Consider the following 26,114-nt stretch of genomic DNA (forward strand, 5'->3'; position numbering starts at 1 on the left):
TCCTCGTTGTCATTTCCTCTGTTATGTTTTCTGCGAGTTTCCTCTCTGACGTCACCGTCAGAGTGCGGTGGGTCCTACCTGGGTCCTACTCTGCTAGGACCCCCGTTTCCACTGCAGGAGAGAGACATAACAGCAGAGGACCTCCACAAACGGGTCTTGTGTCTGTGCTTTGGAACTATTTCCAAGTGTGTCCTATGGATAGTAAAATTGCAGTTTGCAATGACTAATAATAATTTGCAATGACTAATATGGCATTGCCATAATAAATATGGCAGTGCCATATTGGCACTTTTTTCCATAACTTAAGTTGAAGTTGTTCTCCACAGACAGTGTTTACATGTGGAAAGCCATGTTGCATGTATGCATCCAGTGGGGCATCACAATAAGATTAGGCATAATGTGTTAATTCCACAATAGGAGATATGTTATGTTGTTACCTAACAGTTTTGGTGTAAAAAGCCTGAATATATCAGTATCGGAAATTAAGAGTTGGACAATATCGGATATCGGCAGAAAAGCCAATATCGAGCATCCTTAATTTACATGATTTTTAAATGAAGTAATTATTAGTATAAGTCCACTTAAATACACTATAAGTGGATAAAATATTGAATATTTATCATTATTTTGTGGTTACACCATTTGACATTTTCAGGAACATTCAGTCTTACATTTGATTAAAAAAATGGTGCAAATGTCATTTCAACAAACCTGATGGTGCTTCTCAAACTATTTTTTTTTTTTTTACATATTTTGGAATTACTCTTCTTGCCGACCCTTAACAGACCCCCAAACAGATGTGTTTTAGCTGTTTTTTAAATGAAGAGAATCAGAACACTGTAAGGGTTAAGACGAAGAATTCCAAAGTTTAGTTGCTGCAGCCTGAAAAGTTGGATCACCAAGGGTCCTTAGGCGGGTGTGTGGAACCGAGAGCAAACTTAGCATGTTTGACCACAGAGAGAGAGCCATTGTGTGTGAAGGTCTGCCACATACGCAGGAGCCTGACCGTGTAATGCTTTGAAAGTAAGAGCCAGAATTTGGAACTGGATTCTAAATGTTACAGGAAGCCAGTGAAGGGATTTAAGAATGGGGGTGTAATGTGAGCCCGTCTATGTGACCCAGTGAGAAGTCTGTAGACCATGAAGAGCAGATATACTGAGAGTGGAAAACAGCGTGTTACAGTAGCGGATGCGAGAAGAGACAAAGGCATGAACAAGCACCTCTAGTTGAGTTGTTGAAGCTACAGCTCAAGGCCACCAGGATGTTATTTTAAAATCTGATAAAGTTGCTGCAGCCTGAAGGGGGCATCTTTAAATATCTATTTGTCCAAAATCCCAAAATATCTATTTGGAAATGATAAAAAAAACAGAGATAACAAGCAAGTCTTTACATTTTAGAAGCTGAACCAGCAATGTTTGGCATTTTATTCTTGATAATAACACTATTGAACAAACTGAATATCATACTTGAGTGAAAATCCTATTTAGTGTGTTTAGTGTGAACGATGAATGATTTATCTTCTGCTAACTTCTTTTCTCTCTTCCTCTGTTTCAGCGCTCAGTCCGTGGATTTCCTCTTTCTCCCACTCAGGCGTCAAAGACTTCTCCCAGCTCACCCTTGACCTGACTAGGAATGAACTTATTGTGGGTGCCAGGTAAGAAAACTGTAAATCCACTCAGCCTCTCAACCCACAGACCACATTACTGAGAAGGCGATACCCTCTCTGACTCACCCGCGCGCCGCTCTTTTTCCGATAATGATGCTTCTTAAGTGTTCTACTGAGACCTCGTTGGACCAAGTCAAGCTTTTGGATTTGGCAAGAAGAAGAAGTGTGTAAGAAATACGTCATGCCACAATAGTGTGTGTGTGGCTGTGTGTGTGTTTTCATGTTCTCATGAGATGACATGAGCTCAACTTTAACCCAGTTTGACCCTGTTAAAAACACACTCACAAATGCAGCTTTATAGTGTATTGTATGCACATGAAACCACACAGCACTGTTAAATACTTCAATGCTGCTGGAAATAAAATCCAGTGACTGATTGACAGTCATAGTGTGGCTTTTAATCAGCTTTGCTTTAAGTTGACAGCAGCTGAAATGACTTGTCTTTTTTCACTAATACATCATTTAACTGTTGACCCTGTTTTATTTGAATAAAAGCCAATCATGTTGTCTGTTTTCCTCTTTTTCCAGGAACTATCTGTTCAGACTGGACCTCAGTAACATGTCAATGATACAGGTAGGCATGCTAATGTCTCTATTCCTCTCCTCTCTCTCTCTTCCAGTGGCTTTAAAGTTGGATTTTGAAAGATTTTTGTCATTATTCTTTGATATTAGTTCGATTATATTGTCATAGTCCTTTAAGTATGAAACAGTTTGGGTTTCTTTTAACTCCACTAGAACAGTTTAAGGTTTAGTTCTTACTATGTTTAAGTGCTTCTATTTGAGCATGTGATTGTATTTTTGTACTGATTGAAGCTGATTCCTGCCTACAGTGGCGTGGAAGCAGAGTTTGTCGTATGCAGACATTTTTGGCGGGTTTATTGTCTAGTTGTTTTGGTAGTTTGAGGTGTGGCATCCTTCCTGTTTAGAGGTTTTGTCTGCACTTTTCTGCACTCAGCGCTCCACCTGTTGAATATTACACCCACAAATCAAGCCTGATAAAGCCTCTTGTTGCTCTGTGTGCATTTTTCATCACCGGTTTTGCAGTTATAACACGTTGTTTCATTGACTTTTATTGTACCTATGGTTTGTATCAAAGCAGCTGCTCGTGTATCATGAAATTTGATGAAAAAAACTACTGCAGCCTGAACATTTTATAATGCAATTTGAAAGTAATTCAGTATTTTTCGCCATAACAGTCAGTCTAGGCCAAAATTAGAAGTCAAGGTAGGTAGTAGAAAGTCCATAAAGTAGAGATGAGTGTCTTGTGTGTGTGTGTGTGTGTGTCCTCCTCATATATACATAACAGCACATAGCCACAGATCTCATTCATCCATTATGTGTTTGTAACATCTTGATGACTTCTGGTGGGGATAACATTATCTGATTAGGTACTTTGGGAGCAGCTCATCACATCAAATCTAATAAAGAGAGTCACAAGAGCCTAAACCCAAGAAACCCTCCGATATAACAGCTACTTTGATTAACTTTTAAAACTCAACATGTTCTCTGACACAGCAAAGACGTGGTTTTTTTTTTTGGTTAACAAGACAAACGAGACAAACTCAGAGAGCAGCAAAACAGCAGGAGAGCTTCCTCTGCTGACCTTTGTTTCTTTTATCCATTTCCCAGTTTTTGAAAGTTTCTCTACAGCTGTCCAATCATTGGAGTCTGTAGTTTCATCTGATGTCTTTAAAAAAAATAGACCAGTATAGCCTTTAAATATGCTCATATGATTATGAACAGTGCTCACCTGTCTCGTCTCTTGATAATTATTGACATGTTATAGTAATTGAGCATTTCTTTGGAGAGATACCTAGCAGCCGGTTTTGGTAGTTATACTTAAAAAGACATGACAATAAAATAAAAATGAGTGTAGCAGGTTTGAACTCCCTTAAAGATCACAAAGGTTAGCAGAAACAGACGTGGTGTAGTTGCATTAGCAGAAAATTGAAGTTTCTCAGCACCTTGTTGATTAATCATATTGTCTGCCATGCTGCTTTACCACCACACCCACAGGTCATCACTTGGCAACGAGAAATAGCAATTTGACGCCTCTTTCTCTTGATTTCCCCATCAGTGAAATTGTAGTGTCTGATTGGCTGTTTATTTTCCAGGCAGACATTATCACTATCAAACTGTGTATCTGTTTTCTTTTACTCCTCAAACTGCTGTTAAATGTTTCTAAAAATGTAAAACATGGTCAAAATCTCAAGTCCTTTGTTCTAAAAGTTGGAGTACAACTTTTACATGACCTGCATGAGGTAAGACTCAGCACTAATATTGTTTAGTATTCTCCATGTGGCATGGTATATAATTGGATTGAGTGCTCATAGACACATACATGAGTTTGATGTGCGTGTGTGTGTGCGTGTGTGTGTGTGTGTGTGTGTGTGTGTGTGCGTGTGTGTGTGTGTGTGTGTTTTTCAGAAGGCCTGTAGAGATGTGGTAAAGCAGCTTTTGGTAGAGCTGGGAGTGTTTGCTCTGGGGCAGAAGGTTTGCCGTACGTTGCATCAGACATCACAAATGACAAGCTGCTCACTCTCTACGGGACAGTATAAATCTAAAACCGGTACATCACTGTCACTGAGTAAAGAAACGCAGCCTTAATATAATCCAGTCGGCACAGAGCACAGTTTCCATGCTTCAAACAACTGTAGGGGATATTCTCCTCCGTGTGCAAGGCTGATTTTAATGACATAGTCCAACTCTGTTAGGGTTAATGACATTACTATGAACTCTTCACATGCAAGATTTTGATGTTTACACGTATAGTAAATGAAGGCATAGGAGTGTAAGCCATCATAAAAACACTTTATACAGCATCACAGCTTCAGTTACTGAGCAAAGACTCTTTTCCTGTTAAAGTTTAAAGGACCACAGCGGAGGTTTTCACTTCATTAAATCCAAATATTGTCTTCTATTGTGCACATCCTCTCAAAGCAGACCCCTAGAGACTGATCTACCTTCAGTGCAAACATTGGTTTCAGTTCAAGCTACGGCAATTTATACCATCAAATATTTCAACCTTGCTCTGATCCATCACAGTTTAGATTTAGTCTGCTTTATTTTTAAGGCAAGCTCAAGGTAAGTCTAAGATTCAAGGTCAGGGTCCGACAGCAGGTAGAGAGTCCATTAAGGATATGTGTTGGCTTGTGTGTGTGTGTGTGTGTGTGTGTGTGTGTGTGTGTGTGTGTGTGAAATCATTTTTCTTTTTGGCACTACAAGACTTTTATTTGTTAATGAGTCAGATTGCAGATTGATGATGTTCTCATCTCATGCAAGTTCATCATCATAAATCACTGTGGGTTAAATAAAGAAGGGAGACAGTAAATCCAGAAAGGATGCTTTTGAGAATGATTGGCAGTCGTATTAAGCATCTTTTAAAATACAGTTGTTTTCTCTCCGCAAATTAAGCCAACATTTTCTCACAGGCCTCTATGACCTTTTTTTTTCTATTCTCAGAACAATTTTAGAAAAACCACAAATATCTTATAAATCAGATTTGCGGGTATAATTCGCCTAATTATTTCAAGGACAACGCTGCGCCTTATTTTTACACTACGTATCCCCACAGCATGAAAGCACATCAGCAGACTCGACTTTCTCCTGACAAAGTCCCCTTTCACAGCAGCTACAACTGAATGACATGATGTGTACAGCTGCCACCCGTGTGTCACCGCCGATATCAATGCACTCTTTGTCTGCACGTCCTACTTGTCGGGTGTTCGGAGGAGAGAAGTTGACTTACGAGGCTTTTCATTTGTTTTTCACCCTGCTCGCGTTGTTCTCCATGAAGCTGTACACTCTGTCCCCAAAGAGGCGTCTGCTATCTTCACGTATTTATGACAAGTAGAAAGCATATAGAGTGCACACATACACCAAATCTAAATCCTTAAATTTGTGCCTACACACACACACACACACACACACACACACACACACACACACACACACACACACACACACACACACACACAGCTTATTGTGAGCCATAAGGATAAATGAAGCAGATCCTTCTTCACTCTAGCCAATGCGGAGGTGTCATCTGTGATGCCAAGGCTGAAATCAATGAGAACATTATACAAACTGCCCAGTGAAGCAGGGAAGCAGAGAGGAGGGTCTGTAACCCCCCCCCCCCCCCCCCCCCCCCCCCACCCCTAAAATGCTCATTTTGCCAGTAAACAAAAGTTGTCCGCAGGGACGGAGGAGGGCGGCATCTTAAAATACTCCCTTTTTTCTTTTGTTGTATAAGCAAATGGAAAACAAACCGAAATCTCCCACTTGCCAGTTCAAGCCTCTGCTTCAACATCAAAGAGCTCATTTCTCTAAGGCGCTCTTAGATTCCTGAACCAATGATACGTTGCTCAACTATCTGGACCACCTGTCAGAGGCTTATGCTGTTTTCACACTGGGTTTGTTTTGTTGGAATCCAGACCGGAGTTCAATATTGTGTGCACTCCCTCATCAAAGTAACTCTTTGCTAATATTGCCAGGAAACCATGTGGAAACCCATTTCGAGGAGCGCAAGAAATGTAAAATGCAATGACAGGCGGACTGAAGGAGCAAGTTCCTTGAAGTTCCTTTTCTTTTTATCAAGTCACCTTACAGCAGCTCTCAACCACTCACTCCTAAAGTGTGTCCTTAACTTGTAAACTCAAAGCTCACCGCAGCAGCAGCACTCAAAGACCTGTGGACCTGTGGACCCCTTCCCCCGGGATGCAAAGCATGACTGGCTTTAGCGATCCATCGAGATTAAGTGAAAGTCATACTGACGCTTTTTAAAGAAACGACCTACTGATTGATTGAAAGGTGAACCGAAGAGGGTGGCCACTCACGGCGTGTTCACAATGCCACAACCCCACCCCCCCATTCATGCGTTTGGACTGGTCGGCCCAGGCTTGTAACCACACACCGCTGCCACCATCACCCCCCCCCCTCCTCCTTTCAGTGTCCACTTTCCTCTTTAGTGTGAAGCTATTAGAGATTGTATGTGTGTGGGTTGTTTGTGTGTCATCCATGGGCTATATCCATGACAGCACCAAATTAGAGAGTCAGGCCAGACCAATCCGCCTCACACCTGAAGCCAAAACAACCACTGTCTGGGTGCAAGCAGAAGAGATGAAGGGCGGGAGGTATTTTTATCACTGTATTTGTATGTGTGTATGTTTGTGTGGAGGCAGACACGCCAGCTTTGCAGTCTTTCAGTGGCAGAGGGTTTCGAAGGCAGACCGTGCAAAGGGAGAGGGTGGAGCACTGAGGTGCTGATGCCAGGGCTTTTAAGGGCTCAGTCCAGGCTGTTCTGTTCAGGCACCTGGGAGAACACCTGCCACGGCCATTAGTGAGCAGGCAAGCGTAAAAGAGTGAATGCGTAGGCAATCAGCAGAGAAAGAGAGTGAGAAGGAGAGGAAACAGACAAGGAGAGCCGGGATAAAGAGGTAGGCAGAATAAAAAGACAGGAAAAGATAACAGGAAGAAAAGGGAACAAGAAACCAAAGCAACAGAGAACCAAGAGAACAACCGTGAAAATCACACATACAGAGCTGAGATGAAGACAAATGAGAGAGAAGAGGAGTGAATATGAGAGACACTGAAAGGGAGGTGACAAGCTTTCAGTCTGATCCAACCTAGCATTTTCTCTCTGGGCGTTTTCTCTAGCCTCTGTGTCTCTGTGGAACCATACAAAATACCATTTCCCTGGTGTGTAGTACCTACACAGGACGTGTCCATGGAGAGCTTTCAAAGCCTTTAGAGATGATGTTTCTTACACACACTGCCTTCCTGTTGTTGTGTTTTTGTACAGGAGAAGCAGACTGTGGCCAAGTCCCTCGAGGTTTTCAATAAGTATTTTCCTATAGGCAGGAAAGAAAAAAAGAAACGTCTGTCTAAGATCTATTTAGAACCCTAATAAACCAGCTCTCCCCATGTGGCTTACAGAATGAGTAACATAGTCTGTATCCTTGAACTCACAAGATTTGTGTGATCCCACTTTACCAAAAATAAAATGTAGTTTGGACATAATGTTTTTCCTGTATCACTTACAAGATAATTATATATTTTTTGCTGTCATTAAGGAGCATTGTGTTACTTCAGGCAAAGCACTGAGGTCACGCTTGCATTAGCTGATTGTCATCTGCACCATCACTGGTTCATTCCCCTATTTGGCTGCCAGTTGACTTTTTACATCCAATCAAGCTCATGCTGGTGTACACAATGGCCTTTATAACCTGACACTTTTCTCTGACTACTCCAACCATTACGCTAAAACCTTATGTTTTTGGTTTTTGGTCTAACTTTCACTTTGTCCAGGAGGGATGTGCCTTTTCGGCAAAGTTTGAACTTGCTACTATTTCTGATAAATGGACAATTCCATCGTGTGACATCAACTACCTACCCTAACCAATAAGATCTCGAAACACGTGGCATCACTAAAGAGAAGTTTGATGGGTCAAAAATGAGAAGTCAGATGATCAGGCAGGTTGCATAGAATAAAAAAAGCTTTGAAAGCGTGCAGGAAAGTTATTGTGCAAACAGTTGACCCCTACAATAAGGGATTAATACAGACAATTCAGGTGTTCTCACTTCCGATTTTCCAAATGAAGTGATTTAGATAGTCTGGCTAACCTGCTGTCTGATCACCTGGCTACTTGTGTTTTCCATCACACTCTTGTCAGTGGTATGTTCACACATTTCAGTAATGAACTGGTTAGCACTGTGTTATCATAACTGACAGATACAGCGGGCAAACCTATGACTAGGTCGTGGTGGCATTAAGCTGATTAAGGAAACCCTGACATCCTTCTCCCCATCAATGCCCTCCAGCTCCTCCTGGGTGATCCCAAGTTGTTCCCAGGTCAGGAAATATATATAATCCCTCCAGCGTGATCTGCCCCGTGGTGTCCTGTGGACGTGCCAGTAACACCTCTAGAAGGTGGCATGCAAGCAGTACCCTAACCAGGTGGCCAAACCACCTCAGCTGGCTCCATTTTTTAAATTATTCTTTGGGCATTTTTTGTCTTTACTCAATAGAAGCTGGCATAGAGCCCAACTGGAAACCAGGAACGTTGCGAGTATGTGACATGCGCAGTAATCACTCACTAGCAGAGCACTCCCTCAGCTTGTTCCTTTTGATGTGAAGGAGCAAAGCCCCCAGATGTCTAAATTCCTAACTCTAATCTCTAATGCTGAGCCACTCTTTGGATGAAACTCAACAAGTCTGGTAGCTTGTATCTTTGGACCATAGAATAACTGGTAAATTTAGAGCTTTGCCTTCTGGCTCAGCTCCAACTTCTTCACCATAATGGTCTGATACTGCACCGGTCCACCTGTCAATCACAATGCTCCATCATACCCTCATTTATATAAGACCTGGAGATACTTGAACTCCTTCACATGGGGCAGCAGCTCACTCCCAATTCAGAGGGAACAGTCCACCTTTTTCCGGTGCTGACCCTTATCCTGGCCACTTCCCAATCAGCCTTACCTTGTGCCTGTTGGAGGTCACTGTGTGTTGAAGCCAACAGAACCACATCATCTCCAAAAAGGGACATCCCTTGTCAATAGACACACTTGTGCACAGACATGAAATGCATGTTAAGATGAACCACAAGTGTGCCTAGACATGAACACACACCCTGTACATTTGATGTGTGAATAAATGGCATCTCTTTTCATCTCCTCAAGATCATCACATGCATACAAACACAACGTATCCTACCCTTCACACTGATACTTGTCCGTTAGACACAAACGCACACACATCACCCACCCAGCTAGCTCACAGTGGGACTGCTCTGACTTCCTACTCGGGCACAGCTGAGACTCTGAACCTCAGATGCCGCTGCATATTCTTAGAATTTCGTGTCTCTGTCCCTCACCCTCCTTCTCTTTTTATTTTTAAACCCTTTTTCTTTCTCTGTCTGTTTTGTGGGAAGCAGTGCTGGTATTAGTGCTGGTGGTGGGTCTGATTGCAATCCACCCACATGCTCTGTCCTAGCTGCACCCACCGACAGAGCTCTCTCCCTCTCTCTGTCTCTCTCTGTCTCTCTCTGTCTCTGTCTCTCTCTGTCTCTCTCTGTCTCTCTCTGTCTCTGTCTCTCTCTCTCTGTCTCTCTCTCTCTCTGATGTGCTGGTTGGCCTGATCTCCACCGCAATCAGAACAGCAGGAGGAAAGTGGTGGGAGGCGTGTGTGTGTGTGTGTGTGGTGGGGGATAAAACAGAGGAGTGGGTGAGTGGCAGAAGCAGCAGAGGTATAGAAAAGCTCAAGTGTTCGATAGGTGGGAGAGGAAAAGAAGAGCTGAAGCAAGAGCTCTGCTTTTGTCATCTGTGTTTCTCTCATTGTTTATTTTTCTTTCAATCAGGATGCATATCTTCCAGATGTACTATGAGCTATTCCACTGCTGTCAAGAAAAAAAAAAAACATTAACTTTTGATGATCAAATTTTACAATGTCTGCGATGGGAATGAATGCTCGCCACTCTCTATAATACTTTTTACCCTCTTCCTTTTCTTTCGCCTTCTTTTGTAGTTTCAAAGAAATAGAAAATAACACAAGCAGAGGCCCTGTTCAGGCTCTTTATTTCTTCCTCATCTTTCAGAGTGCTAACAGGAGATAGAATATTGATTTGCCTCCTGCTTACATATTTGTGCAAAACCACAGATCTTCAGAATTGTACTGAATATCTTTGTGTTTGGCTGGATTGCTTTTTCCTCCAGTTTTCGAGAGTCACGGTACTCTGCGTTCATCTTGTCAGTTTGTGTCAGATGCTTTGTCATTTTCCTTTAGTCAGGCTTGCCAAGAAATGTCTTCACACACTGCTACTTGAAAGCCATCACTCCTTTAACTATACCAGTGTCAGTTGTTCCTGTGTTACTAAACTCATGTTTGCTTAATTATGTTTCAATCTGGGTTTACACAATTATGTTTACATAACACAGTTGGACTTTTGCATTAAAAAAACAGCAGGGGATTATGTTTATGTAACACAATTTCACTTGCAATAATAAAGATAGGATTATTAATAATAATAAGGAATAATAAGGAAGAGGATTAGTCAAATTAGTATTTTAAAACAGGCAGAATCATAACCTCATTGGTGGCAGTAATTACATAAAAAGAGTGAAAAACAAAAAGTTACTTAACAAGCATCCTAAGACAGACATGAAAACAAGACAGGAAATGTGGCCCTGACCTAGTTGACAGCAAGTCTTCCAGCTGCTGACAAAGTGCCACAGCCTGCCACTCAGTTAGGATCCTATTGGCCCAGAGGACACAGAGGAAACAAGCTCTTCCTGAGCCTCTGTTTTAGCCCTGGTGTATCAGGTACCTTCTACATAACCACAGCAGGGAGAAAAGACTGTTATCTGGGTGGTTGGGATCCTTATTGATTCTCCAAGTCTTATTCTTGTAGTGTGTGGTGTAAATATCCTTTAGGCAGGGTAGAGCACCACTTATAGTATGTTCAGTTGAATGAACTATGCTTTGCAGGGCCTTGTGGTCCTGTTGGGTGCTGCTTTCACACCTGGCAGTGATGTTCTTGATGGTATTTGAGGGGATGTCTGGTATTTCCTTCCTAGAAGCGTCTAAAAACGCATTTATGTTCAACGTTAAATATGGATACGGACAGAGCCTTCTGTCCGTGCCCCGCATTCATTTCGTCCGTATTTCCATAAATCTTACGGATACGGGCCAAACGGAGCAGTACCACCGGAAACCGTGTGGGGGCAGTGTTGCTGTCACTACTCGATACGTAGCTCTAGTGAGACACGAATCCACATCCATGCCAACATAAAGGACGCATGGGAGTAAGTGAGCAGTGACGGTAACATCATTTGAAAAGGACATACATTTTTGTACGTACGTTGAGCATAAATGAGCCTTTAGGTGAAACAGTCTCTGCCTTGCCTTGTTAAATCAGTAAGCAGCCCCCAGGTCAGGCCCTCAGTGATTTGGACACCAAGATTTTGGAAGCTAACTGTCCACAGAGTACATGTTAATATTAAGGGGGCATAGTTTCTTCCCTGCTTCTTCCCAAAGTCCACTATCACCTCCTTTGTCTTGCTCAGAAGTAGGTTGTTGTTCCGACACCAGCGGGTCATGTCCTCTACTGTGATCAAACCCACCACAGCTGTACCATTGGTAAATTTGACGATGGCGTCAGAGTCCAAAAAAGGTAGAGACGCAGCTCCCTTTCTTGTCCAGCAGCCATCGGTGGCATTGCACTTAAAGGTTCTTCCACTGGCTTCAGTCTCCAGCTGTGCATAAAAGCAGCTGCCATGTGATCCACATGCACTCCACAATGACAGAACCTTTTTACGATCTGCTGCCCCTATTAGGATGATGACATAATTGGTCTGCTCCTTCCAAAACCATTCCAATCCCTGTGTTTTTTTATGATGTGACATTGCTATGGTTACGGTTTGTAGGTTTAGGCAGGAAAAGTACTCAGTTAGGTATAGGGACAAGCTCAAGAAAAGAAAACACACCCATTAAAAGAAAAACTCACTTGAGATGTTGACCTTATTCAAAAAGGTCTCGTTAGAAACCAACATCGCATTAAGCTTAAGTGTGGACAGCTGGAATCAAGTGAGTAGCTTAAAATGCACTTAGCACAGAAAAGCTCTCCAGTCACAGCAACAGAAGTAAATATAATTTGTTTGTTCCACTCCTGGTGATATGTGCGAGTGCAGAGAAGCAAAAGGAGAGGGAAGGAGGGGAGGAGCAAGGTCTTTGTCAGTCCATCAGATAATCTCTAGCTTAGATAAGACAGCAGCAACATAGAGGTGGAATGTAAACACCATATTACTGTCTGGATCTCCACATATCTGTCTGCATCCATCCACCTGCCTTAACCCAGTGCTCCACTATTTTCTCTATCACCTCCTCCTCTGCCATCGCACACGTTCAATTCTCTTAATCCCATCGATGGAGAATAATCACAAGACCTCTGCTTGTGACATTTCTTCCTAGCAGAACATTATATTTGCTCCTGGTGTGGAACCGCTGTTGCATTTCTATCAGGTCCATTCCCCCCATTGAATCTTTTTCTTTGTGCCCGTCCATTATGTCGCTCTGCTAGTTCAGCATTGTATGGAACAATCAAGTTTTGAATCAATATGCAGACCTTTACTCTAAACACTATTGTTTGCACTTACTTCAGGGCAGCAGACGATAATGGATGCAAATGCCATTGCAAAGCTGCTCATTCATCCAAACCGGCGTGTCACGTCACCGTTAGACTAAGACGTGGAGGGAGAGGACAGGAAAACACAGGAAAACAGTCCAGCTTGACTTGTGATTTTGTCTCTTTAAGCTCCAGAACACACACACACACAGCCTCACTTTTATCCCGTAGGTGTGCTGCTGTTGAATTGCATTGTTCCATGTGGCAGAGCACAGTCAAGCGTTTTTCCTCTGATTGGCTTGCCCTTTTTGTAGATGCTTGTGGAGTTGTGGAAAGGAACGACAGTGCTTTCACTCTGTCCAAAAAAAAAGAGTGACTTCTTGACTATTCCCTTGTAGAGCTACCCAATTTCAACAGCCATTATAACTGAAATGAAGGGGGCCCAAAGTGCAGTCTTGTTTCCCCCCCTCCAGAGCAGGACTTACTTACTCCAGGGGTGACCTGTGTTTTTCTTACGTCCTTATTTTCCAAGTCAGACTTTTCTTTTAGGTTTTTTTGTGTTAGTTTCTTGCAGAGACCCTGTCAGAAGTTGAGACACAGGAGTGGTCCCCTGTGTGTTTGGGTCCTGGGATTTGTCCTTGACATGTTGTTTGTGTACGGGGGGGTTGTTTTTAGTTGAGTCGTGGTCTCCGGCTCCCACAGCCAGTTGATTATGAGTAGCCCCCAGGTGGCCGTCCTGCTGATAGTCTGCTTCTTCACAACTAAAGACCTCTTTACGCAATGCAAGGCTGGAATACAGACTCGCAGTGGCACTCGAGAAAAACTGCAGTATGGTGCCAACACTGTAATCAGAAAAGCAAAGGTGTAAGAAATTACATTTCCTTTGTTGTTCTCGAGTGTTGGTTTGTTTGCTCTCGCTCAGTGTTCTCTCTACAATTGACTTTTTTTTCCATTTCAAGGATCATTGACTAATTCTGGTTAATGCTCTTACCTTATCATGAAACCACACATTTCATAAATCTATGCCTAAAATACATCCACTATTGTTGTCCAAATAGATAATGTAGATGGTTATAATTCCAAAATAGCTAAATGAGTTATTGAGGGTTTTTCACGTTAAGAGTTGTTTGTGTTGTAATTGTATCAGTTTGATTGTCATATAAAATCATCTTTGCATTAGTCATCAGTTCTTGAAATAGCATTGTCATACTGCAGCAGCACAGTTTTACAAAAGTAGACAAAACTTAGCAAGAAATCAAAAGTACTTATCATGCAGAAAATTACCCTCTGTGAGGGTTTTATTATATGTGATTGGATTTGTACTGTTCCATCAGTGTGGAAGCAGCATTTTAATGTTACTGATGGGTAAGAGGAGGCTGTTTCTCACTTCTGTGTATACAATATTGTGTAGTTTACATCACAAGATTTATTCATATATTATCAGCCAACCTTCATTTCTATGTATAAATGTAACATATAACTGTCAAAATCAGTCCTCAGACGTTAATACAGAACTTCAGTAAATGTACGTAGTTACTTTTCACCATTGTTTTTGATATATAAAACAGCTGAAAAACATTTAATAATGTTTGTTTTAATTAAGGCTGAAGAGTTAATTGATATTTTGTAGAAATCGCAATATAACCTAATGCAATTTTAAAGGTGAAATGTGTCAAAACACCATCTTGAATAAATTATTGTTGTACTTCACATCAAAAAAAACATTTAGTTTGGTACAGATCCCCACAAATCATTATCATTATCACAATCATTTTAAAAGGTTTTTCAATGAGAATAATGATGCCTTTATATTAAGCATGTAGACCCGCTCTACAACACAGATTCTACTGTGTTCTTCTACTGTACTGTGTGATAAAACATTTGCTGAAGTTACAACCAAGCATTATTTCATCATTTTATGGCCATCAATCTTAATGACTGACAACATTGTACTCATTAACATCAGTAGTTGACAAATCAAAAACATTGTTAGAGGTGAAGTTTCACCCCCCCCCCCCCCCCCCCCCCCCCAAGAGAAATACATCTTCATCCCTGCTGCGGATGTGGAAGTGAATGTGGATATGTGATATCTTTGTAGACTTCCAGTAGAATTTCAAATGAAGTTCTGTGGGTCTAAACAAATTGTGGTTTCACAGCATGAGTCTGTAAAGACGGAGAAACAGGAGGATTCTACACAGTCATCCATCTGCATTACTTGAAAGTAAAACCAAAGGTCAACACAGCACTGCAGTCTGACTATAACTACATTAAGTTCTTTTCCAACCCTCAAGAAAATGACAGTTAACATCTGGGACGAGCAGCTGGTTGACCACTTGCTGTTTTTTGGTCCCAGCGTGCGTCCCTTCCTCACGAATCGAGGTCAAGGTTAGGAGAGCAGAGCTGACCTACGGGGTCAAAAGGTCCTCCATCACTGTTGTTCTTTTAAACAGGAAATGCCTTGTGCAAACACCCTCGTCAACAGAGATCGTTGGGAACGTCCCAAAATACCAGCAGAACAAATAAATGCATCTGTTATTGTAGATGTTTTTGTTGGATTGATATTCCTTCGGGACAGGGAGGGATTTTACATTTGGTTACGCTAAGGACACAAAGGCTGACCTTTTCTCAAGCAGGTAGCACCGGCGAGACGTGGCTTACGTTCCATACATATCTTTATATTTCATCCTCTACAGCTGAAGGGCAGAGCGGATTCACGGAGAAAGCAGGGGATCAGAACCAACGTAAGACCACGGACGGACATTAAACCGACCCTCTCAGATATTCATACCATCGATTCGCCCGCAGTATCAAGCCGCACACTCTTACCCTGAGTTTGATGAGTCACGGCTGATTTCATTCACACTTCATTAATTTCCGCGCCCCAATTTGGCCAGAGATTTAATTATTGATGCTGCCTTTGTCAGAACGGTGGGATAATATGTGAGTTGCGGAGCTTGAGAGAGCACGAGAGGGGGGCTACTTGTCAGTCGGTAATGTGCTGCAGCAGCGTGGTCAGCCTAGCTTTTGGAGAGCTTAGCAGTTTAGTGCCAAAGAAAATGTCATAAAAACAAAAATATATACTTAATATACTTCCAAACTCGACACATAGAGGTAGAGAATTGGCAGAGTAGGGTTATACATACATAGATAAAATAGAAAATGGAAAAACAAACAAGCTTTTCTACTTTTCTGCATAAAATGGAGACATTTCTTTTTATATCCCATCTGAAAACGATGTGCTTTATGTGTGTATATACTGTGTTTAAATCCATGCAAGTGTCCACATTCATCTGTGTTACCTGCATCTTTGTCTGTCTGCGTGTGTGTGTGGGTGCATGCGGTACAGTAAGTGTTTTGAAGAAGAGAAGGAATAATCCATTGTGCTGCTCGGTTGATCATAGAGAGACTGTCTGCTTTCACCTGCCAGCCTCCCTAATGTGGAATTACAGTGAGTGGGAGGCAGCAGCTGGGTGAGTGGGCAACTGCATACAGGCTTGTTAGAACATACTGAACCATACAGCGTACTCAACACTTTTCTATCAAAGGAGAAAGCAGCTTCCTGTCTCCAGTTGCGAGTGCTTCATTGCTTTTCTTGTATAATACCCCACTGCAAAAGAGCTACTTCATTAATTAACGCTCCACTATACCTGAAAGCATTTTGCATATTCAAAAAGAAAGTCCATGTTAGAAAAAGATAAAAAAATAAAACCACAAAAAAATCTGTTTATATCTATAAGTATCCAAGAAAATGTCAATTCAAAAATCATATTTATATTTAGCAAAAAGTATTGTTTCGATGGTTGGTTGTCATGGTGACACCTGCCCTGTCTCCCTTTCGTCCCCTCAAACGTTACAACCTGCCTGCATCATCTTGTCATTCCCCACCTGTCCACTAGATGCCCTCAGTTTCCTTTCATCCTGCTTTATCTCTGCACACCTGGACCTTGTTCTCCCAGTGTTACCAAACCTCCCATTTGGGGTTCAGCACTTCTTGAGTGACTGAAAACTGAATAGCTGGTCCACCTTAAAGCTCCATCTACCTTTTTAAATGAGCCTGGTTAGTTTGGGCTTAACTGTCACCAACCTCCTGCACTCTTCCAACAGATGTGGATAAAATAGAGAAGACTTTAGTAGGTGTTGAGAAGCTGCAGCACTTCTGAACTGACACTCTGTAGTCTGTGCTGAACATTTACTGACAGACTGACAACTTACTGCTATCCTTCTTCTCACTCACTCGCTCTCTCACTCAACCACTACACATTGCCCTATTCCATACCACTTATCCTATATGGTTGCAGGGAGGCTGGAGCCAATCCCAGCTGTATATACACACCTACGGGCAATTTAGAGTCACCAGTTAACCTAAGCTGCAGGGTTTTTGGTCCGTGATAGGAACCTGGAGTAGCTAGAGAAAACCCACACAGGCATGATGAGAACATGTAAACTCCACACAGAAGGGCCTAGGCCAACCGACGGGTTCAGAACCCTCTTTAAAGGAGCAATTCTGGGATTTGATGCACTAGTCAATAACTCAATCAATCAAATTTGATATAGCACCCTTCATCTAGGTTAATGTAGTTCACAATTATTTGACAAGACAGGGTTAGGGGTTTGGGTTAGGTATGGTATTTCCATGTGAAATGTGGTGTTAAAATCATTAGTAGCCCTATGATATGAATGATTGATATTCTAGCAGCAGCTCTCATAATTCTGCAGTAGAGCAATACAGCAGGAAACACTGGTTTATGTTGCTTCTTTACTCTCTGAATGTAGACTATAGGTGGAGACATGGTGCTTTAGGGTGTAAGCATTTGTCTGTGTGGAAATGCTGCTTTGTCAGGTCAGGTTGAAACAGTGCAACATGTCAGCTGTGTTGTAGCTCGGTGTTGTAGGTGTAGCATCCTGTCTACGCTCAAACCATTATTTTCGCTGTTCTCTTCGTCCTGCGGTCCAACTGTCAGCCGGTGCACCTACACGTTCAGTCAGAACTTTGGAACACGGACCGGGTGTGTGTAAGTGTGTGTGTGTGTGTGTGTGTGTGTGTGCTGAGCTGCAGACACACACTCGCTCACACCGCATCCCTTCACATCTGCAGCAGAGTGTAGATGAAGGTGTGGGGTTAGTGACCTCATGCTGGACTGATTCAGTCTGTCAGATGGTGGTGTTTGACAGAGAGAGGTATGAGCAATGTGTGTGTAGAACATAGCAGTATGTGTAAGAATGACACACAAAGAAGAGGATGTGGGTGTGTGATCAGTATGTATCTATATATCTGTGTATATACAAGTGATGTAAACTTGCTGTATGGATTATTTAGGTAATTATAAATCTGTCTCTTTATTTATTCATTCATTTATCTGCCTTTTTTTTTAGCAAATGTCTAGGTAAAAGACTAGTTCTGGTACATTTATATATCAAAGTATACCTTAATATCATTGAAAATATTTTTAGATGTTCCAAAAAAAACAGAACATTGTGAGTAATTCCTCAGGTTTGGGGCCAATCCAAGCCTTTTTTTAAATTTAATTTTAGGATCTAATTCAGCTCCATGAAGCCACTTTTTTTCCGCCACTGTGATAGTAATACCCAATTGAGCCTAGTTGAAACACTCAAATTGGAAGGCACGAAAAGCAAAATGAGCACCGAGCACCAAAGTAAATAAACAGCAGCCAGCACTTTTTTTGTATAAAAAGAACTCACAGCAGGGAAGTGGAGCGGAGGTGTGATGAGATGTTTGCATCCGTTTTAGTCACATTTGGCATGTCTGCTGCATCTCTGAAGTTCAAAAGTGCTTTTCAGTGTGTTTACGGAGTTAGTGGAGTTGATGAAATCCCGTCCAAAACCTTTTTCTGCCACAACAGATCTATGCTCACACGCAGTATTGATTGACTGATTTTCCAGGTTTTTATATCAAAGGCATACTTGATTAAGCTGCATATTAAGCTTCCAAAACACATATCTCCATTTAAACTAGATGGTCAGAGTTATTGCCACAGTTCCAACTTTTCTCCTCTAACTCTAACTTGTTGAAGGGTACTGCAGCCCTGACCACAGACTTTTATACTCTGTCGCTGTTGGCCAGGGAGCATTTAGACCATGGGTGTTGCTGCCATTATGTATAGGGTGGGACAAGTATCACCTAATTTTTAAAATGATTAGTTTAAACCCCCTGACCCCTCACTTTTACCATGTTGAACATCAGTGAATCAGTCTATATTAGAGCGCTATGTCAGTGCTTCACTATCAAATCCTTGCTTATTGAGAGAATGCCCAAATCAATGAAACACATTGACAACCACAAACCACTTTTTTACTGCTACCTTACACACAGGCAGATTCTCACACAGAGAGTACACACATTAGATATGGGTATCAGTACTCGATACCTTTAAGGCAGAGGTGTCAAACATATGGCCCGTGGGCCAGAACCGGCTTACCAGGGTGTCCAGTCCGGCCCAGTGGATAACTTGGCAAAGTATGAAAATTGGATGAAAAATATGAGAAGTCATTCAAATTCTGCCGTGACCAGAATATAATTCTCTAAAAAACAATATACAAATACACATTGTTGTAATATTTAAATTATTAATATATTGAACATTGTACAAAATGTTGTCAATCAGCAGCTTCTGTGCAAAATAATCTCCTAATATTGTTGAAACTGCACTCATTTTCCTTAAGACATCTCAGGCATGTGTTTTGTTAATAGATTGTTTATTATAGTAAAGTTATAATATATACATTACATATATTTTTGTGTGTTATTGTACAATGGTTTTACTGGTCCAGTTGTTCATTTAGCTAAATGTTTAAAATGTGAGGTGCTTTCATAGTCATGCAGTTAGTGCTCATGAATCCCCCACCACCCAGATCTTCAGTGCTTCCTGCACCGATGATTTATATTTACAACCATGTGTCAGCTCCAATAGCTACACATCGAATTGCAATCCGCTTTGTTTCCTGTGTCAGCCAATAGCTTCAACTTCAGAGCATGTAGTTTCATTACATTTCATTATTACAGCCTCAGAAGTCCAGCCCTCCATAGGATTCACTGCTTTAGCAACAGGGCACAATGCCTAGACAGTCTGAATCACATTGTGGGATTTAGTATTTATGATGAATGTCCAGTGCCAACTTTTGTTTAGCAGAAGGAAGAATGCAGCGAGATTCTCTTCAGGTGTGACAGAAAGTAAAGATGGTGGTGGATTTGAACACGGAGCCACATGACACACACTGCCAGCTGATATATAACAAATATTGTAATCATTTGAGTTACTTCGGAAAACGATTAAACAAATGATTAAAACTGAACAAAAGCTGGGGGTTTACTGAATGATGTCATCTAAATATTGTGTTGGTTAGAGGTGTGAAGCTGTGAACACTGCTGGTGGGGTTCAGTCCTGTCTCACTGTGGTGTTGGCTGATGATTGTGCTTTGACTGCAACACATGGGCACCAATTTCTGCCAAGAAGACCTGTGTGTGTGTGTGTGTGTGTGTGTGTGTGTGTGTGTGTGTGTGTGTGTGTGTGTTCTCACCTGGTACAGCAGATGACGTAAAGGAACAGAAGAAAGTGGAGGAGGGATCATGTTGAGGGGAGAAGTGTAGGCTGCTTTGATATGAGGACACCTTGAAGAGGACATGTACTGTAGATCTCTCTCTCTCTCTCTCTCTCTCTCTCTCTCTCTCTCTCTCTCTCTCTCTCTCTCTCTCTCTCTCTCTCTCTCTCTCCCTCTCTCTCTCTCTCTCTCTCTCTTTAAAGTGAAGTGATGAATGAATATGCACTTCTTCTTTTTTTCCTCCTCCCCCGTCTCAGTGGTTAAGGTTACATTTAGAGGAAAAAGCCTGCAGTCAAGCACATCAGGATGAATGAATAAGAAAAAAAACATACTAAGGCAGTTTATGAGACTTACAGAACATTTTACACTCCTACACAAATATCCTTCAATTTCCTGATTGACCTGCTTATTCTGAGGATAAATTAACCAGTTTTTTTTTTTTTTTTTTTTGTCAAGGCCCAAAGCACATTGGGTGAATAAATGTTCCTCTAAAGTCACTATCAATTACAGAGCTGTAAGACTAATACTCTGTCATGCTCAGAGCATTCAAGGCAAAATGAGTAGTTCTACTGTGTTGAAACAATTAGGTAAGCTTTGCTTATTTAATAATGGCTTTTCACATAATACAGGCATGTTATTTGGATTTGTATGTAGAGAAATAGTTATTATCCGGAATGTCTAATTATTCCACGCTGAAGTTGTACCCGTTTAGGTCCAAACCACCTGAATACAAGTGTCAGATAGTTCATATTCAAACAGCCATTACTCCCCCTCCCCAAACACTTATTTACAATATTCATGAGTTATAATTAGTTGTCACACATGATGTTAGCTGTGTGTCAGTGAGAGGCAGTCCTTATCAACACACTGCCACATTTCAGAAAGCAAGGACCACATTTGCCGCCGCGGCTCGCAAGCTCTCATTACTTCATTAGGGTTCTCCCGCTCTCCATCACTCATTCTCTCTGGTTTTCTTTCTGTCGTAAAAAATAGAATTCATTTTGTTTTCGACAATTTTATTTGCCTATAAAAAATTCATGTTTTTTCCCCCTTTACATCCCACCTCCCATCCCCCCCCCACCTCACCATCTCTCTTCCCCCCCTTTAGCATGCCCAGGGCAAAATATTCTTATTGTGTCTAAGGAGTGGAAAAATTGGGAGAAATGGAGTGTCAGGGTTGGAGGAGGAGAAGGAGGAGGAGGAGGAGGGGGATTGATGGCAGGGAGGAGCACATAGTTGTTGGCCTTGTTAATAGATGGAAATTAACTCTAACGTGTGTCTGAGGCTACAGGCGCAAATAATAAACAGGCTGTGTGGCCCGCGGCTGATTGTGAGCATGAAAAATGGGGCTGTAAGTCAGTGTCTCGCAGAGGCAGATGATTCTATAATTGTCTAGAATTTTTCTGCATCAAGGACGGTGATTTAAATTAAATTTAAAGTGCTTTTTTCCCCCTCATTTTCTCTTTCATATTTAACCCTATTCTGTGTCTATAAAATCTCTAAATTTTATATTAATATTTGTTTGGTTTCATAAATCTCAGTCGTACTTTGTTGCCTTGTTTCCACTCCCACAGTCAACCATAAATCATGTTTGTATATCAATATACCGCCAGCTCCACAAGTCTTTAGACCTGTCAAATAAACAAACAGAGAAGAAGTGAGACGTCTCTGTTTGTTTCATCTGGGAGGTTCATTATATGCGACAACATGATGTCACCACCGTCAGCAGTGATATCTCATCATCATTATTGAACGCCAGAAGTGTTATCAATGATTAGTTTGTAGCATTCATTTCAAAACAAAAGGGGAAATGAAATGATGTCTCTCATGGGAATTCAAATAATAATCAAATTCATCACGCAAAAGTACTTTAATTAGGCAATATTAATATTATAAATGTGCCTTTAATTGACATTTAATTAATGTGTACAAATGACATAAGTTTCATTAATTACTGTCAGCAGTGGCTCTAGAAAAAAAAGTATTATTGAAAGAAAAGTGATATAATCGAATAAGCTTATATTGCTAAAAGTGAATTTCAGGCGTCATAGAAACAAGCTGTTTTGGCAGCAATAGAGCCAACATGTAAAGATAACTGAGCCAGAATAAAACTGCAATTCAGATACTCCACTTATGTATCTGGCTGATGCATTTGCACAGCAGCTGGCAGTGGATCTTCTCCATCAGCAGTGCCAGATAAGTTTGTGACTTAAACACAATATTCTGATGTTAATTTCCTGTTTCCTACTGTATAAACAGTCAAAGCTGGTCTTTCTCTTACATTTAACAAGTGGGTTTTGTGTCTAAATCCAAACCATAACCACAGGTGACAGAATAGAAATGATAATATGAGTCATATTTAATTTGATATTATACTAATAATATGTAATTTGATTTAATTTCGTCATGCTTTGCAGATTTCCATCTTATCCATTACATCTCTTCCTAACTGGTCATGATACGAATGAGAAAACATCAGATTGTTTCAGTTTTTCCTCATTTCAGCTGTTCCAATCTGATGTGACGCTTGTTACAGTACATGTCTAAAGGGTCGTTTCCACTGCAGGAACTTCAGGGTAATTTTACAGAGTTGTGGACATTGGAGCATCTTCATAGCAGGAACCGCCCCTGAAGGACAGGATGTATGTACTCTGTGCAGCCCCGAAAAATTCCTAGATGGGGTTTGAGTTATATCAGTGCTGATTGGACATATTCAAAGCGGGATGTCAACAGAAAGCGCCAAAACAAGGGATTACGCAACAATCGAAACTGTTGCAGAATGATTACATCGCCTCCAGAGTCAGGTGGGTCCTATCAAGGTCCTACTCTGCAATGGAGACACAACGGCTGAGAGCACCAAGTGAGGACGTTCCTGTAAAGTTCCCAACCCCTAAATTTTACCCAGAACTTCTTTAATAGAAACAGGACTTAAGTTTTCCTGCACTGGCTCCACCTTCAACCTATTTTCATTGGTCAGAATCGACGCTGGCATCATTGACATTTTGTTTCTCCTGCAGTCAGCAGTCAACATGGACAAAGAGAGAGAATTGTAAACAATTAAAAGTTATGAAAAGTATGTTATGAATAAATCTTAAATACTTACGTAGTTGCAGAAGGAACGCTGCAACATCACTCGTAGTTTATCTGGACAATGTTTCACGCTCCACCTGTTTGCTTGCTGTATATGAGGCAGAGGTGCAAGTCTACTGTATGTCAGTAAATCTGTACTGAGCCTGTTTAACAGAGGTAAAGTGTGTGAAGTGAGCAATAACATTTAAGCTTGTTCTCCTGCTTTTAAAAAACACTATATACAGCAAAAGAGAGAGCGTCATTATCAGCGTAGAATGTGAGAGAAACTCATTTCCCTTCTTTACCTCTCAGCTTTCTTGAATTGTTGGATTTTTTATTTTTTTTGTTAACAAGGACATTTGTTCATGAAAAAATAAGGCACTGCATCCTGCCCACGCATTAAACAGCTCTTTATTCACTCTGTTGATTGCAGTCAGGCCATTCAGGGTTTCTGTACAGAGGGAAGGTATGTGAGGGAGAGGATGTCGAGGCAGAATTGGTATTCTCACAGGCTCCGTGTGTGAGCTTGTGTGGCTTTGTTCCAAAAGTGGTGTGAAGAAGATGAGATGGATAGAGAGGGAAAGGGAGAGGGGGAGGTATGGGGGGGAGGGGAAGGGAGGGTGGCGGATTCTGGTGAAGGTCAGCGGGTTAAGCCGACGGGGATCCTTGGAGACGGGACCCTGCCGAAAAGATGGTAATGCCCCGAGCAAGCCATGATTCATCGCAAAGGCATCCATCACCCTGTGTGTGTGTGTATGTGTGTTTACAATGACGTCATCCCATCAGTCCTCAGGCTGTCAGGGGGGGCTGACAGGCAGGGGCTGTGGAGGAGCTGTGTTTTCATTTCAACAGGCAGAGTGATGGACTGCTGCGGAGGGGGGGCGGGGCTGCTCTCGGATTGGCAGGTGCCACGCCGTTCACTGTACTCACAGGGAAGTGGATTTGGAGGATGTCGTTGACTGTCTGCATTGTTTGGCAGAACTCGACGTTCCAGCTCCTGTAGAGCACTTCAACTACGCTTGTCGTGTTTTTTTTTTTTTCTTCTTCTCTTCGTCTACTTCTCGCTCACCGTCTGGAGCCGCAGTTTTATTTTAATCACAGTTTTATTTTAATCACAGTTTACTTTCTATAGCTGTCCCCTGCCGCAGCCACTCTCTCTCCTGCACAATCTGAAGCAGGTTAATTGAAGGGAGCTGCTGTGGGACGCAGGGAGATGAGCTGTAACTCAATCAATATAGGCCAGAGCCCACTTACTGCTACTCTACCAGCTGCAGGGGCTAAACATAGTTTTATACCGCAAATTAATTTGTCTCATTCTTCCTCTCTAGCCTGTGGTTATGACTGCAATAGAGTAAAGCACTTCTATCTGTTCTTTGTATTTAGTTTAGTTTAGCTTTGATTGAAACTTCCATAATCCCTATTTTTATATTAACAGTGGATCAAATCACCAGGGGTTGCTCGTAATGACAAACTCACAGAAAATGATCAGCAATTCTGCAGTTCTCCTCAGATCTATGAAACACTTAAGCAAATTTATGGATTATAATCTTTTCACTTGTAGTTTAACTTTATTGTTTTGGTTCGATCTCAGCATCTGAAGAACCACATATTCACTCCAGAAGTTTATGGAAACCAAAATAATTCAAATGGTGAATATCTCATTTGGATTCATCAAGTATCTTTTAAATAGATGCTAAATATGAATCCAATTCTGCTGGATGGGCAATATATTGCTAATATGATGATCATTTGTAATTTTTGTGTTAACACAGTGAGCAAACAAACCAAGTAATGCAGGTTTAAAGATGCTTTGTCTAATATTTCGGCCACTGAAGGCTTAAACATACAGGCGTCGTACAATGCATGGCAAAACAGTCACCTCCATAATTTTCTAAGGATGACCCACACTGGTGTCAGTCCTAGTTTCTAGTGTCACCACCCTTGAAAAATGGCATTCTCTTTCAGTTAAAGGCTGTTGTACATCCAGGATCCTGTAGTTGCAGCTTTGGCACCATCTATCCTTGGTGTAGACAGCTGACCCTGGTGACTTTGTTGTCCGTTGTTTTGTTTTTTATTGGTGGTCTACGATTTGATGATTCTTCTTCTTCTCTTTTCCTTCTTCTGCTGCTGCCTCTGCTTCATCGCTGTTCTGATTGACAGTTGGCTTTTAGGTAGTTAGGTACATTACTGCCATCTAGCGGACGAGACTTTGAAGCAGAATTCCGGTTGACACACATTGGCCCGCCTTAAGAACAAAAACTTCAAAACAAACTCACTGACACACAGTCCTGATATATTATCCCACTGTAAAGTTGCTTCATCTACAGTGGTACAGTAGTTGTTGCCTTGTTGTTGTGTTTGTGTACACTTGATGAATGTAAGTTCAACTGTCACCCTGCTTTTCCCTCTAATTTGGTCTTCACCTACTCCTAAGAATGTGCTTCTTCAGCTGCTGTCTTCACCAGTTAACTTTGTGTACGTACAGTTTGGTGTTGGGTGGACAGAGCACAGTGAGCTAACCGTTGCTATAGCTGGAAACAACATAGTTAATGTGCTATAAAACCAAAACAATTAGCTAAAAAAGGGTTAAAAGCAGAACTTTTCACATCACACTGTAGTTCTGTGCTAATATAACAATTATTCATATTAAATATTATATTGATTAGTGGAGCTTGAAGTTGCATCTAAAACAGTTGAGAAAT

The 26,114-nt window shown here is 41.4% G+C and overlaps 1 protein-coding gene across 1 annotated transcript in view; it reads left to right on the forward strand.

Annotated features, from left to right (window-relative positions):
• sema5ba (sema domain, seven thrombospondin repeats (type 1 and type 1-like), transmembrane domain (TM) and short cytoplasmic domain, (semaphorin) 5Ba) overlaps window positions 1–26,114 on the forward strand; it is a 108,028-nt gene that overhangs the window by 16,366 nt on the left and 65,548 nt on the right. Inside the window, exons 2-3 of the mRNA XM_053329178.1 lie at window positions 1,555–1,654; window positions 2,195–2,240. Of these exons, the coding sequence (XP_053185153.1) occupies window positions 1,555–1,654; window positions 2,195–2,240 (146 nt within the window). The remainder of the gene's footprint in view (window positions 1–1,554; window positions 1,655–2,194; window positions 2,241–26,114) is intronic.

This window comes from Scomber japonicus, chromosome 11 (assembly GCF_027409825.1).
Source record: "Scomber japonicus isolate fScoJap1 chromosome 11, fScoJap1.pri, whole genome shotgun sequence".
NCBI lineage: Eukaryota > Metazoa > Chordata > Actinopteri > Scombriformes > Scombridae > Scomber > Scomber japonicus.